The sequence below is a fragment of the Papaver somniferum genome, chromosome 6 (genome assembly GCF_003573695.1).
Source record: "Papaver somniferum cultivar HN1 chromosome 6, ASM357369v1, whole genome shotgun sequence".
In the NCBI taxonomy this organism is placed as follows: Eukaryota; Viridiplantae; Streptophyta; class Magnoliopsida; order Ranunculales; family Papaveraceae; genus Papaver; species Papaver somniferum.
The window spans coordinates 63,877,093-63,894,483 of record NC_039363.1 but is presented as its reverse complement, the minus strand read 5'-3'; the positions used below and the strand labels follow the sequence as shown (position 1 = coordinate 63,894,483).

The 17,391-nt window shown below is 35.8% G+C and overlaps 1 protein-coding gene across 1 annotated transcript; it reads right to left on the bottom strand.

Moving 5' to 3' along the window:
- Positions 1-12,946: 12,946 nt before the first annotated feature.
- LOC113287786 (G-type lectin S-receptor-like serine/threonine-protein kinase B120) lies at positions 12,947-16,580 on the bottom strand. The gene is made up of 7 exons (XM_026536626.1): positions 15,071-16,580; positions 14,733-14,843; positions 14,432-14,646; positions 14,070-14,280; positions 13,728-13,965; positions 13,494-13,644; positions 12,947-13,362 (listed from the first exon to the last, which is right to left on the bottom strand). The coding sequence occupies exons 1-7, from the start codon at positions 16,383-16,385 to the stop codon at positions 13,054-13,056; spliced, it is 2,550 nt and encodes an 849-aa protein (XP_026392411.1). The 5' UTR covers positions 16,386-16,580; the 3' UTR covers positions 12,947-13,053.
- Positions 16,581-17,391: the final 811 nt, after the last annotated feature.

Below are 17,391 nucleotides of genomic sequence, written 5' to 3'. Positions count from 1 at the left end.
AACTACCAAATTAATTGTCAAGACTTTGCAATCAATACTTCGAATCACAAAGAAACGTATTGATGTCGATCTACTCAACTAATCAATCAAGGTTATCACAAAGATAAACCGATTATAGTTGGATTCCCAGCAGATCAAATTTTGTGCACACCAAAGATTATGAACCCAAATCCTAAATCTTCTTCATCTTCTTCATCTTCATAGATCTTCAATAAACTCCTGCACACAATCAACTTGAATCTCTTATGATCAATCACACACAAAACGAAGTCTGTAACAATGGATTATCATAAGACGTCTTTAGATCTACAAACAGTCTAAAGATCCCCGTCGAAACTTCGAACTAGTTTGAGTGAATCTTATATTAGAAGAGAAGATTCTCTAGCATAAACAAACGAGGTGCAATCAAAGTTCAACAACCGTTAGTCAATCAAATCAATCGAAAACTAATAATAAAATACAATTATCTAGTTTCCCACCAACGGTACTCGTAGAGCATCCCAATTCCAAAAAAGTCTTTAAAACGAGCTGCCATAAGAGATTTCTCCTAATTAGGATACTTTCCTCTCCAAATAGACGGCTCCACAAGTAACAACACAACTAGGTAGTTTTACTGGCTCTGAGGATTAGTTTGCTTGAAATGCAAAATTCAGTATTTATAGACTAGGAAGTTTGGACACCAAGGAATTTCCAAAACCGAATATTCTCAAAGATATGCAATAAGGGCAAAAACGATTTTCATAATTCCTGGAAATGCTTTGTCCAAATATTGACTGAAAACTCAGTAGAAAACCCCCAACTAGTAAATGTACATTACTAATTTCTATTTTCTAAAGATGTGCATTTTAATTGTTGGAAATTAAAAGCATATAAAACTAAAAACCTTAATTAAAAGATTCTCAATTTATTTCGATCCGGGATTCTCCTTTAGCTATTAAGGAATATCTTTGAACAATAAAAGATAAGATTTACTGCACATGTTCAAAGTATGTCGACATCTTTACTTTCTAAATCCTTTTTCATATTTAAAATCTTGGAACCGATTTGCCACACTTCCAAACAAGTTTAGAATTTGTTCATCTGACTTCCAAGAACTATGTGATTGATTATCCTATCAAATCACCATTAATGGGTTTCACGGTTCTACCTCAGCATAAAGTTCTGGTTCTACCTCCAAGTGGGTACTAGGATCGGTTACACTAGTTACCATAAAATGGCTAACTAAGTACTAGGATCGGTTATCACTTCTTATGGTAAAACTTGTGATCGGTTGACCAAGTTATAGGATCGGTTACACCAACTTAATAAAACTTGTTAAACCTCTTACAAGGATCAATTACACTCTCTCTTGTGATCGGTCACACCAATTTCAAGATACCGATCTTACCATCTCAGGTGATTACTTAAGGTCGGTTTTACTAATAAAAGTCATACAGATACAAAAGTCAGGCCTTGTGAATAGTATTACCAAGATACATAAACAAGTTATGAGCGGTTATACTAAACACACATATTGGGAATTCAAAATATTTGCAATGAATAATAATACCAATAAGCCTAGTGATTTCCCTTTCGATTCACAAAACAAGTTTATGAATTTACTTCCTTTAAACGAATGTAAAACATTGTTTCGTAGGATGAAATCTTCACCCATACTCATACATAATCACAATAGAATTCATATGATTATGTTGATGTCTTATATACGAAGTTCAAACGATAGACGTTATACTTCGTATTGTAATTCCGTAATAAGATGTCTAACTAGAGTATAATATTCACAGCTCCGCAGTTATGTTTTCAATATGCATGACTTAAAAGATACGTTAGGAATGAAACAGTTCAAGTCAAACATTACTAACCTCAAGAGGAAGGATGATTTCGTCGTTGTAGCTCTTTACTTCTTCACATTCTTCACGTCTTCATGTAATACTTGTAAGTCTCATATCCTAGTAACTTTCTAGCTAACCTATAAGAAGTTGACTCTAGCATATAATCAAACGACTCTTTAAATGAGTTTTGGTTCACTAAAATATGACAACCAAACTTGACATACCAACACTTGGTGGGTTCAACCGAACTATGCTCTAACCTTCTTTCCCACAATGATTTTCTGCCTTAGGAGTTGTGAAGCAACTAGTCAACTTCAACGGAGCAAATTGATCATCTACAATGGATCACCTTTACTTGCACCTGTCACGTTGTACTCTTTTACCTTCGTCAAGGTTTTAATGAGGCAATGTATACGCATCCAACTATGTTCTAAGTTTACGTAATATTTTACTCTTTTTCTTTAGTTCAGATTTTGTCCCTTAGGGTCAACCTGACGAAGTCTTAACGAGACAATTAAGTTAGACTCAGCGATCTTTGAAGATCATATTACATGTAATGAACTATATGTAAAATACGAGACAACATGTGAATACATGTACCAAGGTTTTGTCCCACTGGATTTTTCCTTGTCAAATATTTAATGAGGCAATTGATTTCGGCACAAGTCATCAAGGAGAGGACGACATTTGAAGAACTATATTCGAAGCATTGCATATGAAGTTCTACTGGACCGTACAAGGGGGAGTGTTGTAAGGGTTGTAGCCTATGGATGTGCGTCCCAATATAGTATGTAGGGTTCTCTTCCTACTTGTATATAAAGGAATATATTTATGTAACACAGATTATTAAGATCAATACAAACTTCTCTCTGCCTCTTTATCTTCCATATATTCCGACTGCAATAATTCTTTTTTTATTAGATACCGAGTTATTACATTAACTAGTTAGAAGCCTAACAAGCTAAGCTCCAACAACGTACTACTATATTAATTGAACGGGTTGCTGTGCTAGCCTACCAGCGAGCCTCATGGGTAACCTAGCCAAGGGAGCTGAAGGGAATGAGGGGGCTGAGATTGTGTCACAAGGGGGGAAAGCTAACTCTACCTTCCATGTTAATTCCCTATAATATTACGTCACTGAGGGCTCGAACCTGGGACCTCCTGGAGCGCATGAAACTTTGGGATACGGGGATGACCAGCTGAGCTAGCTGCCCGTTTTACATGAAACTAGTTGGAAGCCTAACAAGATAAGTTCCGACAACGCACTACTAAATTTAACAGGTTGTCGTGCTAGCCTATCAGCGTGCCTCATGAGAAACCAGCCAAGGAAACCGAAGCGGATAGAAGGATGATTATGTCAGCAAGGGTGCAACCTAACTCTACCTTCCATGTCAAATTCTGTAATATTGCACCATCGGGGCTGACCAGCTGATCTAGCTATCCGTTATTTATTTATTTATTTTGAAGCATAATCATAAAGTTGAGAATGTCTTTTAGAATCGGTATCAACCGATACACTCTCCCAAAAGGTGCACAGGGGTGCATGTAGGCTTAGTCAAGGCCATCCCTGAGAATTTGGTTCCCTAAATAGGTTCTACATTTCTACTGTATCAGGAAAGAAAACATTGGTGTCAAGATTAACACATTTGGGTTAATTCGTAGTGACCAAGTTGGACTCGAAGGGTTTGACTCTTCCCAACACCTAACTTTATTTTCTTGAAGCATACCCCTAAAGTTGGGAAATGTCTTGTAGAGTCGGCATAAACTAATACACTCTCCCAAAAGGCGCACAGGGCAGACGTGGGTCTAGTCAATATTGTCCTTGAGAATTTGGTGCCCCAAATAGGTTCTACATTTCTACTGTATCAGGAAAAAAACATTGGTGTCAAAGTTAACACGTTTGGGTTAACTCGCAGTTCCCAAGTTGGACTCGAGGAGTTCGACTCCTCCTTACCCCTAATTTTTTTTTCTTTTTTTTTTCCCGAAGCGTACCCCTAAAGTTGGGAAGTGTATTTTAGAGTCGGCATAAACTGATATGCTCTCCTTAAAGGCGCACATGGGCACATATAGGTTTAGTCAAGGCCGTCCCTGAAAATTTGGTGCCCCAAATAGGTTCGACATGTCTAATGTATCAGGGAAAAAAATATTGGTGTCAAAATTAACACACTTGGGTTAGTTGGCAGTGCCCAAGTTGGACTCAGGGGTTCGACTCCTCCTTACCCCTAAAGGATTTTTTTTTTTTGAAGCGTACTCTTAAAGTTGGGAAGTGTCTTTCAGAGTCGGCATAAACTAATATACTCTCCCTAAAGGCGCACATGGGCACATGTAGGTTTAGACAAGACCGTCCTTGAGAATTTTGTGATCCAAAGTAGGTTTTACATTTCTACCGTATTAGGAAAGAAATACATTGGTGTCAAAATTAACACATTTAGGAAAAAAAGACATTGATGTCAAAATTACCGTAACCTGAAACCATAGAAACCTGGTTACGATAATGTTTGTATGAATATGTCTTGTATACTCATGTGAATCAAGGTACTTCATCTGCATCAAGGCACATACATAAAAGATATTTAGGAAGAAAAAAATAAGTCAAATATCCTGAAGATACTCTGTAATATTTTACATTCATAGATAATTATTTTCATTGAATTGTAGGATATCTTCTCAATTTTATATATAAGAGTATCGTGTGAATATAAAATAAATTATCCAATTATATCTGTATCAATAATATATCATCTCTACGGGGTTCCTCCATGGATATAAATCGAGATGACCGAACCACGTTAAACATCGTCTTCCTTTATAGTTTTGGTATGTAGATTTATTTCTTCTATATCGTTTTCTTTTAATCATTGATTTATCTTATTGTTGATCATCAATGATACTCATATTAGTTTTGATCTACATACTAAAATTTAAACATGTTGTCCCTACTATCGAACATTAAAACCAACGGTGAGATAGCTGCTCTTATTAGATCCTTATGGGCAATAACAACTGTGAGTATGCTTTTTTACCTTCCGAAGGAAATTCTAGAGGTATAACTCTATGGAACAGTGGTAATGTGATTATGAAGGAGGTTCTTTTAGGGGAATTCTCTTTGATAATCAGATTCAGAATACCAAGGGTGATTTATATGGATTTTCACTTCAGTTTATAATGCATCTGATCCAGCTGATTATGCACAATTCTGGCAAGAGTTGGAAGATATTCGAACTATAATGCATGAACCCTGGTGTATAAGTGGTGATTGGAATGTTATCTTGTGTCAGGCTGATAGAAATAAAGTTGGTGGTGCAAAAAGAAACAAGAAAAAATTCAGACATTTTATAAATTCTCAGAATCAGCTGGACATTCTAGTGGCATGAGGAAGGTTTAGTTGGGCAAACTCTCAAAATCATCCGCTTCTTCAAACACTAGACGGATTTGCCATATCAATGGAATGGGAGGATAAAGGTCTAGGTTTGGTACAAACAAGACTCAAAAGACCTATCTCTGACCATGCTCCTATCTTTTTGAGCTGTAATTGAGATATTTTTTTTTTTCAAATCTCCATTTAGATTTGAGAATTGTTTCTTATCTCATCTAGATTTCTTAAATAGTATGAAGTCTTAGTGGAACAATCTAACTTTTTTTGGTAAGCCAAGTTATATTCTTGCAAAAAAGCTTCAAGGTTTAATTTCTTTATCAAAAAATAGCGGAGAGAAACATTTGGCTCTTTACAAGCTGAAGTGGATAGACTAGAAAATCTTATTGATATGATAGATAATTTAGAAGAGATAAACGGGTTATCACAAGATGATTATGCTGAAAGGGAGGATTTTCAGAATCCAAAATAAGATTGCTTCTCTAAATCTAGGAAGAAAATGGCATGCAAGAGCTAAGGTTCAATGGCTCATGGATGGTGAAAGAAATTCAAAAAAAAATCACAAAAATGCTTCTTGTAGATATGGAGCAAATGGAATTACTTCTCTGGTCATAAATAATACTGTATGTCATGACATGGACTCTAGCAACACTGAAGCAAAGACATTTATAGTGATTTATTCACATAAGAATTTCTTCTAGGACCAACTTTTGATGGCTTGACTCTTCCTTTTCTAAGTGTGCAGAATATCATTATGCTGGGGAAACCTTTTACTGAAGAAGAAGTTAAAATGTGATCAAATGTTATGGTTTGAAAAAATCACCAGGTCCTGATGGGTACATAATGGAACTTTTTAAAGCTACTTGGGATATCATCAAACCTGAGTTAATGAATGTCTTTAATGAATTCCACTTTACTGGTACTCTGGATTGGGGGCTCAACTGCACCAACATTATTCTGTTACCAAAGTGTGAGGGTGCAATTTCTATGCACAAATACAGGCCCATTAGTCTTATTGGTGGCATTTATAAGATGATCTCTAAGTATCTTTCTAATAGAGTAAAACTTGTAATATGACAACTATAATTTCTGACAACTATAATTTCTAAATTCCAATGAGCTTTTTCAGATGAGAGACAGATTATAGATGGAATCCTAATTTCCATATAGATGCAAGAGAAAGATCAAATACTCCAGGTTTAGTAGTCAAATGGATCTACAAAAAGCTTTTGACAACATAAATTGGAATTGTTTAGAATACACAATGTCTAGGTCTGGTTTTGGGAATTTTTGGAGGAAGTGGATTCACTAGTGTATCTCAAATATTAGATTTTCTATTTCTTTGAATGGTTCCTTTTCTGAGTTATTTAGAAGCAGTAAAGGGGTAAGACAAGGTGACCCTTTTCCAAATTCCTGCTTCTGTAGAATAGCAAATGGACATCATTATGAGAAGTTTCCTACGGGGTATTGGAAAAAAGAAAGGATTGGTGGGTTGGAACAAAGTTTTCTATATATAAGCAAAGAGATGGTGTTGGTGTAAAAAATTTGAGACTCATTAATAGAGCTTTACATGCTAAGTGGATTTGGAGATATAATACAGAGAGAATGGCTTTTTGGAGGTCAATCGTACACCAAAATTTTGGTGGCTCAGACAATGTTCTACTTCCAAATGATTCTAAAAGTTTTGTGGGAAAAAATTTATGGGCATGCATCCTAAAACCCAAAAGCATTATTCAGCAACACTCTACAGTGCACATTCAGAGTGGCAATAGATGCTCTTTCTGGACTAATGTGTGGATCGAAAAACATACATTAACAAGGTTATATCCTTTTCTTTACAGATTATCCATAAATAAACCTACTTTTATAAGAGAAACCTTAAGGACGATGAAGTGGAAATGGTTGCAGAACTGCTGGGTCAAATTAATGCACCAATCGAACTGAGTCTGGAGATGATTACCTCTCTGGAATTCTAGTAATAATTTTTCTGTAAAATCTTGTTATGATGCTATTGAATTTGCATGATACATCAGATTTCCTCACAAAAAGCCTATGGAATCCGAGAGTTCCATAAAAAGTGATTCTCTTTACTTGGAACTTATGCTATAATGCATCCCCTACACTAGATACTCTTCATAATTCCATTGTTATAAATGGTTATATTATGTGCACGAAGAATGCTGAGTCCAACTCAGATTTGTTCCTTCATTGTGATGAGACAAGAGAATTCTGGAACTTCTCTTTCACTAGTTTCAAGTTAGTTTGGGTTTTTAGGAATGATTTAAAAACAACTATTTGGGAATGGAATATGAAAAAGGGTAATACCGTTGGGAATAAATTGTGGAGTATGATTCATTTTGCTATTTGGTGGGTTGTTTGGAACGAGAGAAATGGAAGACTCTATCAAGGAAGATACAAGTAATTAACTCTTGAACGAAGTAAAGTGTTTGCTCATACAATTGGTCTTTAGGTACCAAGATTTTTGAGAACATCTCACTAAACAGTTTATTGTTCAACTGGGAAGGGTGATGGGTATGAGTTAAACATATTGGCAACATTGTTTTTGGTTTTCTCTCTCTTATCTAGCTCAGACTATCTTTTATTTTGTTTATTTGGTGTTCACGGCTATTTTGTAGTTTTTTTTGTAACACGCTTTCTTGATAGCTTTCTTTACGGAAGCCAGGTCTTTATTTTCAATATATTCAGCCCTTTTGAGTAAAAAAAAAGGATGAGATAGCTGGCCTATCTCTAGATGTTGTTGGATACAGGAAAATCCTACATCAATGCATTCCACCAAGGGTGGAGGACAAACTACTTTTTACCGTTTATATGCAGACTTTATGTAGATGCCTTTATTCCTAGTTTCCACAATAGTCGGTCTAGAAAGGCACCGCCACAAAAAAATAATTAAGAATAAATAAATTCCAATAATAAAAAAACTAAAGCCTAATTTAGGAATGGAAAACAGGTATTGGGGGTCCCAACAGAATGACATGGGACCCATTACCGTGTTAGTTGAATACTCCTTCTGTTTATCATTTTTGTTTCTAAAAATAAGGGTTTTCGGGATATTAATATTTTAAATTTGTAGGCTGAATTTAACTATGATTGTTACATGTTCAAGAAGGTTAAAATCATCATCTGGATTACAAAATCCTATGTTAGTTGAATACTCCTTCTGTCATGGGACCCATTACCATGTTAGTTGAATACTCCTTCTGTTTATAATTTTTGTTTCTAAAAATAAGGGTTTTCGAGATATTAATATTTTAAATTTGTAGGCTGAATTTAACTATGATTTTTACATGTTTAAGAAGGTTAAAATCATTATCTGGATTACAAAATCCTATGTTACTGTTTTTGTGGCCAACTATTACTCTAGAGTAACATAGGAAGAAAATATTAGGGATAATTTATATAAAAACATTGTTTCACATACTCATTTTTACCATTGTGTATCCAAAATTTGTGAATTACCATATAACTACGCCCTTGTAGATTTTATGGAACCATCGCCACTCCTGCAAATTCAACACTTTTTACATTATTCTATCTTCAGAATTGTGTTTATCTCGAAATGACTTCCTAATAAGTCCGTTGGACTTCTATAATAAGCCAGACCAGGCTTCCAAAATAAGCCAATTAGGTTTCTTCAACAAACCAACTAGGTTTCTTTCATAAATCGAATGGGCTTCCAAAATAAGCCAACTGGGCTTTTATAACCTTGGGTTTCTTCAATAAACTGAATGGGCTTCCAAAATAAGCCAACTGGGCTTCTATAATAAACCATGAATTTCTGTAATAAACCAAATGGGGTTCTAAAATAAGTCAATTGGGCTTCTATAGTAAGCCATGGGTTTCTTCAATCAACCGAATGAGCTTTCAAAATAAGTCAACTGGGCTTCTATAATAAGCCATGGGTTTCTTTGGTAAACATAATGTGTTTCCAAAATAAGCCAACTGGACTTCTATAATAGGTCATGGGGTTCTTTAATAAACCAAACGGGTTTCTGTAGTAACATATGGGTTTCTTCGATAAACCGTGTTTCACCGTTTAGGAATAGCTTGTGTGGTACACACATACACCATTTTAATGGGGTACAAAAAACTGGCCAGACCAACCTGAAGCTGAAGTAGAGGATATCAGGCAGGTTGGTCCCTGTACTAGTTCCCATTCAAAGATGAATTTTATCCATTTTGAAGAACTAGTTATGGTAAACTGGTACTCAATTGAGGATTGTCTCCGTCCTTCCGCAGCAACAGAGTCCAAATACATGACTTTTATAAGCACCATCCAAGTTCTGTACCAGGTAGGTCGGTAATAAGGAATCACATGTATAATCAGGGAGCTCTGTATATACTCTACATAACTTTCTGAAAGTTCTTCCAGTCAAAATATTTTTTTCATTGCAACAAAGGATAAAAAACGTTTGCCAATCCAGTGGTTACCGAACTGTGCCAATTGCACTGTAAAAATGAAAATGAAATTTTGAAAAGTGGGAAGTCATTTGTTTTCTTACTCATTTTATTTTTACTTCGAAAGAATAATATAAAGAGAAACCAGTCTCCCTTCTCCATTCAACAACAAAAGAAACTCAATCCTGATTGTCAAGCTTTGGTAAAAACCCATTTACCTGATTACCAACTGTTAATCAAATAATGTTATTGATAAATATCAAGGCTGAATTGGGGGTCCTAAAATAGTAATTGGGGACCCCTAGCTACAGGATAAAAAAGGTCATGAAATAGTAATTGGGAGTTATCCCTTATCCCACTTTTTAAGAAATGGCTAAACTACCTCTGGATTATTAGTGTTAATTGAGTGTTGATTAGATGTTAATTAATTTGGGTAGATTAAAATCAGATTTAGGGATAAAAAATTGATAAAAGAAAAATTGTGTTTTTGTGTTGTGGAGAAGAAGAAGTTGAGTTTTGGGGGAAAACTTAGGGCTATTTGAAATGAGTGATTCTAGTGGAGGAAATGATGTTGGTGAAGCTTCAAACAAAAACAATGATTGCGTTGATGGAAAGATTGTCTCAACTAATCATATGGATTGGATGTTTGATGAGGAGATGTTGATAGAGGAAGCTATGAACAATGGTGCAAATGAATATCCCATTGCTCAAAATGAAGGAACCAACACTCAAAATGAGGAACTCCAAGCTCTAAACAATCAGGTAAACTTCCTATACTCTTCAAATCGCATGAATGGTGCTCCAAGTGGTCGATTCATGGTCACTATGCAACAGCTCAGTGTGAGGGTCGTTAGGTCGTGATTATAATTAACTAACGACCCTTTAGAGTCATCAATGAATTGGCACCAAAATAAACGACTCCATTGTTCAGTTATGAAAAATCGTCAATGAGGTTCCTAAAAGATGACGACTCCATCTTTTAGGTCATATAGAGTCGTTAACTCTATATATTTAGTTACGAACGACTAAAAAACCTTTTACTCTCTGTAGCTATCACTCTAAGGGTCGTCAGTTAAGCATTACTGTATATGGACGACCCTTTCATAATAAATGAGAGTCGTTTTTTTACACATCTCTAATATTGACGACTGAGAGTGTTTTTTTTTTTTTAATAATTTCTGATTTCATAGAACCATTTCATTGAATTGTAAAAGTCATTCATCTTTCATATGGTTAAATACAATACATGATAACGGTACACTTCTACACTCAATCATAAAGCCTGTAATTATACTTGGTTCCATTCAAGATAAAGTAGCAATCGTCTAACTCAAACTTTTTTCCACGAAGCAGCTTGTAGTATGCATACGCCTTCTTCATCTGAAAACGCAAACGGAAAGATACTTAGTTAGTATCGATCAAAGCTTTGGATAAGTTATACCTCTTGTTTAAATACTTACTCTTATAACACTCAGCATATCCGGAAAGGCTTCCCTTACGGCCGTTAATTCTCTTTTCAAAACATCACACTCGAATTTTATTTCCTTGAAGCGTTCCTTGACTTGTTTCAAAGACCTTGAATTGCGATTTCCGTCCAATGCCACAAAAACGATGAATACGCTGTTCCACCAAGCATCTGATGTTTCATCAATGTCTTTGTCTAGACTTTCAAAGTGGTTTGTGACTGTCAACCAAGCTCTCGCAATGGCGTAATTCTCTTCGGAAGTGTAGGGAGTAGTCATGGTGTTTTCTCTTGTTTTGAGAAGGAGAAGAGAAGGTTGATAATTAGGGTTTTGATAAGGAAGAGGTGAGATATGGGTCTCTACTTATAAAATTGAGTGACCCAACTGCCTCAACCACATTTGCTTATGATGATGATGATCATCATCATCATAAGCAACATATTCACCTCCTAAAGCAATTTCGTCATATTCTGCGACTTCTTCTTCTATGCTTCCAGTTGCAGATATAACAGTAGAGGATGAAGAGTACAATTCAGACGAATCATCACATGGGTCTCTGGGTTCGCGGATAAGTAAGGCTACCTCACTCGGTGTTTTTCCTCGTAATAGACCGGCATTTAGGTATTTTGTGTTGCGAGGAGGTCTGGATGGAGGAGTTACCAGTGCAAGCTTATCTTTATTATTCTTGCTACTATAGGTCAAAGACAACAAAACAAGAAATATCAAAGGGTCGTCAGATTTTTTTTTTTAAAATAAACGACCCTTTCATTATTTGGGACAGAGATCTGTTTACTCATATCAAAGGGTCGTCAGAATATTTTTTTTAAAATAAACGACCCTTTCATTATTTGGGACAGAGATGTGTTTAGGAATACCATAGGGTCGTCGGATTTTAAAAAAAAAATAAACGACCCTTTCATTATTTGGGACAGAGATGTGTTTAGGCATATCATAGAGTCGTTGATGAATAAAAATGGTCGTCTATAGAAACTAGCACACAACCTAACTAGAGTCGTCTTCACATATTACTAATGGTTAACGATTTTTTATTAACTTAACATGCAGATCAAAAATCGTTAAGAAAAAAAATATTTGTTAACGATTCTAACCTCTAAGAAAAATTACAGCAAGGATCGTTTTCTCCGCTACCCTAATGGTTAACGATTTTTGATGAAATTTACATGCATCCGCAAAATCGTTTAGAAATAAAACCCAGTGATTAACGACTCAATTTCTGAGAATCCTATTTTCCCGATTCAAACCCTAATTTTTCAGTAGAACATCAAATTAAACACAAACCCAAGTTACAGTTGGGGGTTTTAGTCAACATACCTTCTTATTGGAGCCATTTCCTTCACCGGCTGATTTGATTTTTTTCTCAGTCTCTGATGCTCCTTCGCTGCATTAACTGCATCTACCAGATTAGGTATTTGATTTGCCTTTTTAGCGGTCTACTTTGTACGAGCCATGTTTTTAGAAGAAGTTAATCGTTAATCGTCGATTAAAATTAATCGACGATTACACGAAGAATCGGTTGAAAAAAGAAAATTCTCCTCCGAGCCGTTAATGGAGAAGATGGAGGTGCAGAGAGAGGGGAGGGGAGGAAGAGAAGAGTTTTGTTTTGGAAAGAGAATGGGGCCCTCACTCGATTAGTATTAGGATTTTAGGTTTAGTTATTAGAGAAGGATAAAATAGGCATTTCACCCTCATTTTTGGAAGCCCCATATATTTTTGGGTGCCCCCATATATTTTTGGGTGTGAGTATAAAATGTGTCATGGCCCCCGATTAATTTCCATGGCCCCTAATTCAGCCCTGATAAATATAGACACTGCACTTTATCCATCGTAACCAAAAATCAAGAAGAGGAAAAAAAGAAGGAAGCTATACAAATTATCTATATGTTATAATACAACCCTATGAGATGGCCTAAAACTGATTTGCCAAAATCTTGTATATCAACAAAAATAATCATCTTCCTAAAATGACAGTAACTGTTACATCATTTGTGGATACTATTTCATGTTCCTCCATGGATAAATCCATTTCCGAGGGTCTTCTTCCAATAGTAAATGTAGGTGGTCTTGGTGCAGGACGAAGTGCAGTTTCACTTTCTAACATTCGAACAACAGCAGCCATGTCAGGTCTATCGATAGCAGAATCTTGTACACATAAAATTCCTACGTGCATGCACCTAGACACCTCTGATAAAGTATATGAATTGCTTATAGATGGATCTGCGAATTCCATTACTTTCCCTTCATTCCATAGATTCCATGCCTGTAAAGAAAGACACCAACTTATCACTCATATACTCCAGTATTGGATTTATTCGTCAAAGTCTTTACAGAGAGAGCGGGGTTAAAGAAGAAGTAGACAAAGAGTGTTGGTTTTAAAAGATGTAAACTTACAAGTACAAGAAGGTTTGGGTGTTTATCAGTATGACGAAAATACGAGTTCTTCTTGCCACTGACTATCTCAAGAAGTAGTACTCCAAAGCTATAAACGTCAGATTTTATGGAGAATAGCCCTTCCATTGCATACTCAGGAGACATATAGCCACTACATTATAAGACAGAAAAATTAGTAAAGAGTCAAAATGATGTTATTCAAGTGTTAATTACGGTTTTATCAGTGAGACTTACTATGTTCCAACTACCCTGGTTGTATTTGCTTGATTTTGATTCCCTCCGAAGATCTTCGCCATTCCAAAATCTGAAATTTTCGGGTTCATTTCATCATCCAATAAAATGTTGCTAGCTTTCAAATCTCTATGAATTATTCTTAACCTCGAATCCCTGTGCAGGTAAAGAAGCCCTCGGGCGATTCCTTCAATTATATTGAAACGTTTCCCCCAATCTAATAACACTTGTTTTGTTGGATCTGCTCATAATGATAATTGAAAGTTTGTTTACATTTATTAATGATGCCATGATGAAATTACACTATCGAAAATATAGAGGGAAAAAGAAGAGCAAAGGTCGAACCGAAAATGAAGGCGTCCAAGCTTTTGTTAGGCATGTATTCATAGACCAACATCTTTTCTTCCTCTTCAATGCAACAGCCCAAAATCCTTACCAGATTTCTGTGCTGTAGTTTGGCAATTAAGATAATCTCGGTTTTGAACTCTTCTAATCCCTGTCCTGACTTCCTTGAAAGTCTCTTAACAGCTACTATTGCTCCACAAGGCATGGTTCCCTAGAAAACAATAACCACCATGCCATTCAATAAGTTCCTCTTTTCCAATCAGTGAAACAACATTATATACACCCATTTGAATTCCAAAGTATGAACCAGAAAAGGACACATGATTCAGTGTATTTAACGAAGATATTATTATGAGACTTACCTTGTAAACATCACCAAAACCTCCATGGCCAAGTTTATTTGAAACAGAAAAGTTGTTTGTAGCAGTTTCAATAGTATTGAAGCTGAACAGAGGTAACTCGGGTCCATTTTCTTCGCCTTCACCTACGTCTTCCCCTGAGAAGTCTCTCAACATTTCTTTACTCTTACTTAACTGATCAGAACTTCCCGTTTCTTTTCTTTTCCTTTTACATGGATCTGAGAATACAATTTTATGAGAACTTTCTAAGAAAAGCATTAATGCTTCCATCGAACACTTCAGGAAAAATATGAAATTAGTATACCTTTTGGTTTGTTTTTGTTTCTCCACAGTAAGTAAGCAAAGATGCTTAAGCATACTACACCGAGTATTACGCTTATCAGGATTGCGAGTTTTCTTTTGTTGCTTTTACCATCTGAACAAATAAATAATTCACAGTTTAGCTCCTAGTCTATTGCTAAATTTAACAAACCAGGTAAAATTTGAATCAGAAAGCCAAGAAACAGCCAATGGTTCATAAGAATTAGAGTTATGGATGTGTTGTATAGACAAAATTCTTGGAAACATAATTTAAAAACAAAAAACTAAAACAGCTCAAGTATGCTAAACCAATTGGCCTTAATTTAACGAAAGCAACCTTACCTACTATATCGGATTTGTTGAGGCGAATATAGAGCTGACTTCCACCAGCTTGAAACTTCTGAATGTCAGACAAATCTTGATCCCATGTCAAACATCCTATCCCACTAACTGAAGCATATGCTTTACACGAACAATTGTTCAAGCATTCGTTTTCACAATCATCCTTGTTATTAAATTGACTCTTTATTTGAGCTAAATCTGGTAACTTGACCTCATCCAATTCCAAGAACCCATCTCCTCCCACTTGCCCACCGTTTTTCTCACACTGTAAATCATTTTTTCTCTGACAACCACTTGACCAATTTCCTTTTTTCCAATCACCATCTGATTTCGGTACAAACCCATCTAAACAATTGCAATTCACTGAATCCAACATAGTACAACTCCCATAAGCACCGCATTTACTAAAAAGATCACATCCAGCAATCGACTGTGACCAATAAACAGTCCACTCTTTCTTGTCGTTGCTCCAACGCAATTCTTCCATTGTACCATCCGATTGAATTTGAAACCTCATATATACAGAAGCATCCGGCAAAGAGTAAGTAAAATAAATATCCCCTTCATCACTAGGAATTAACCTGAACCCATACAAATACTGAGCTCTCATGGACGGAACACCAGTAAATATCTGTTGATTCCATATCCCACTTCTCCAAAGACGCTTAGAACCTTCCCAAATCACAATTTGCGGCGATCTCCAAGAATCAATACCTGAACTGAAATTCCCAGTTGAAGGATCATTCTTAGATTTCCAGGAAGTATATATTTGTTTTTTTAACCCAGTTTTGGAAACCCCAATTTTCATACCAGGTAAAAATGTATCGGTGGGAAAATCAAAACTCTGCCACAAAGCTTTACTAGGATCAAATTCAGCTTCATTTTTTTCCAAAACTAGATTTCCAGAATCTAATAAAATTAGGGCACCATTTCTTGATGCAATTGTAGTATTTGTAGACCAGACTGATTTTCCAGCCCCATTCAAGACCATCAAATCACCATCATTTGTTAGTGTAAGCACACCAGATTTATCTAATACTGGATTATCTCTATTAGCTACCCAAACAACAGTACTTTTTTCTGTGATTTTATAATACCAAATCCCAACATAACGTTTAGTTGAATGTGATGGACTAAAAAAACCCAATTCAAAATTTTGATCTCTTGAGATTAGGGTTTGTCCATCTCTAATTGATTCTCCTTTTCCGATTGTATTAGCTGCATAACAAACTAGAAATAGATAGTAAGATAGCAAGTAAAGATTAGCAAGAAATATTACCATTGGGCTCTTTCTGAAATTAATTGTAATCCCCATTGTTTTGGAAATTCTGAAATTCTGAAATAAAATATCATGAAAACACAGCACCAGAACTCAGAACAGGAGTTATGAAATGTGGGTGTGTTTTTTTTTATTGATTAATGATACGAACTGCTTTGAGTTTAGATGAAGAATGTGATAATTTTGACTGAACAGAAAGTGAGGAAGTAGTATATATTTGGAAGTTGAGTAGATACCTGAAAGTTTTTATCAGTTGTCAATAAAAGGTAGCTATGATGGCACATAGATCATGGGTATTTTGGTCTTTTAGGTCAAGGAAAAAACAAACGTGTGTCTGTACTTTGCTGATATCATAGTTTTATTTATATTTTACTATAGTATATTGTTTTTGTCATCTATTAAAACATGTGTCAGTGGTTGAGTTTGGTCTATTGACTTTGGATTTGCTTTACATTTTCAAACCTTTCTGGGTATGCTGTGATCCCATCACCACGCTGAATCTTCAATTATTCTTCCTTTCTTAGGTGCTCACGTTTAGGCGGAGTAACGAAGCTACCGGGCCAGAGCAGTATACGATCTTTTTGTTCCTTTTTTTCCTTTTTGGCTGCCAATCAGGGGTTAGGGCAACTCAGGGTTGGGTCAAACAAAAAAAATTGACACTCATGAAAAGAAATTGACCTAGAACAGGTTCAGTGGGTCTAGTAAACAACCGGATTGAACAAGTAAAATAGACGGATAAATCCTCAAATATATCAGGTTGAACCGGGCGTCTCAATCTGAGATGAGCGGATCAAATTGAGATTCTGGTTCAAATTTGGACGGTCGTCTCAATTTGTTTTTGGAGATACTCCCTCCGTTCCTTTTTAGGGCAATTTCTATGGCAATCAACAAATCCATTTTTTTGTTCGGCCACGTGGATGAACAAACTGTGTTTTCCATTATGGTAAAGAACTGGACGTTAGACAACTAAGCGCGCGACCGTAATAGAAACGCTAGCGATCGTAGGTAAACTGCCGGCGGTCGTCGCATGAACGCTGGCGTT

Excerpts from the sequence above, each read along its gene's own strand:
- LOC113287786 (XM_026536626.1), bottom strand. The coding sequence starts at position 16,385 with ATGGGGATTACAATTAATTTCAGAAAGAGCCCAATGGTAATATTTCTT. Across the intron at positions 14,844-15,070 it reads CAACAAATCCGATATAGTAG|ATGGTAAAAGCAACAAAAGA; the intron begins GTAAGGTTGCTT and ends TTATTTGTTCAG. Across the intron at positions 13,966-14,069 it reads CTTGGACGCCTTCATTTTCG|ATCCAACAAAACAAGTGTTA; the intron begins GTTCGACCTTTG and ends CATTATGAGCAG.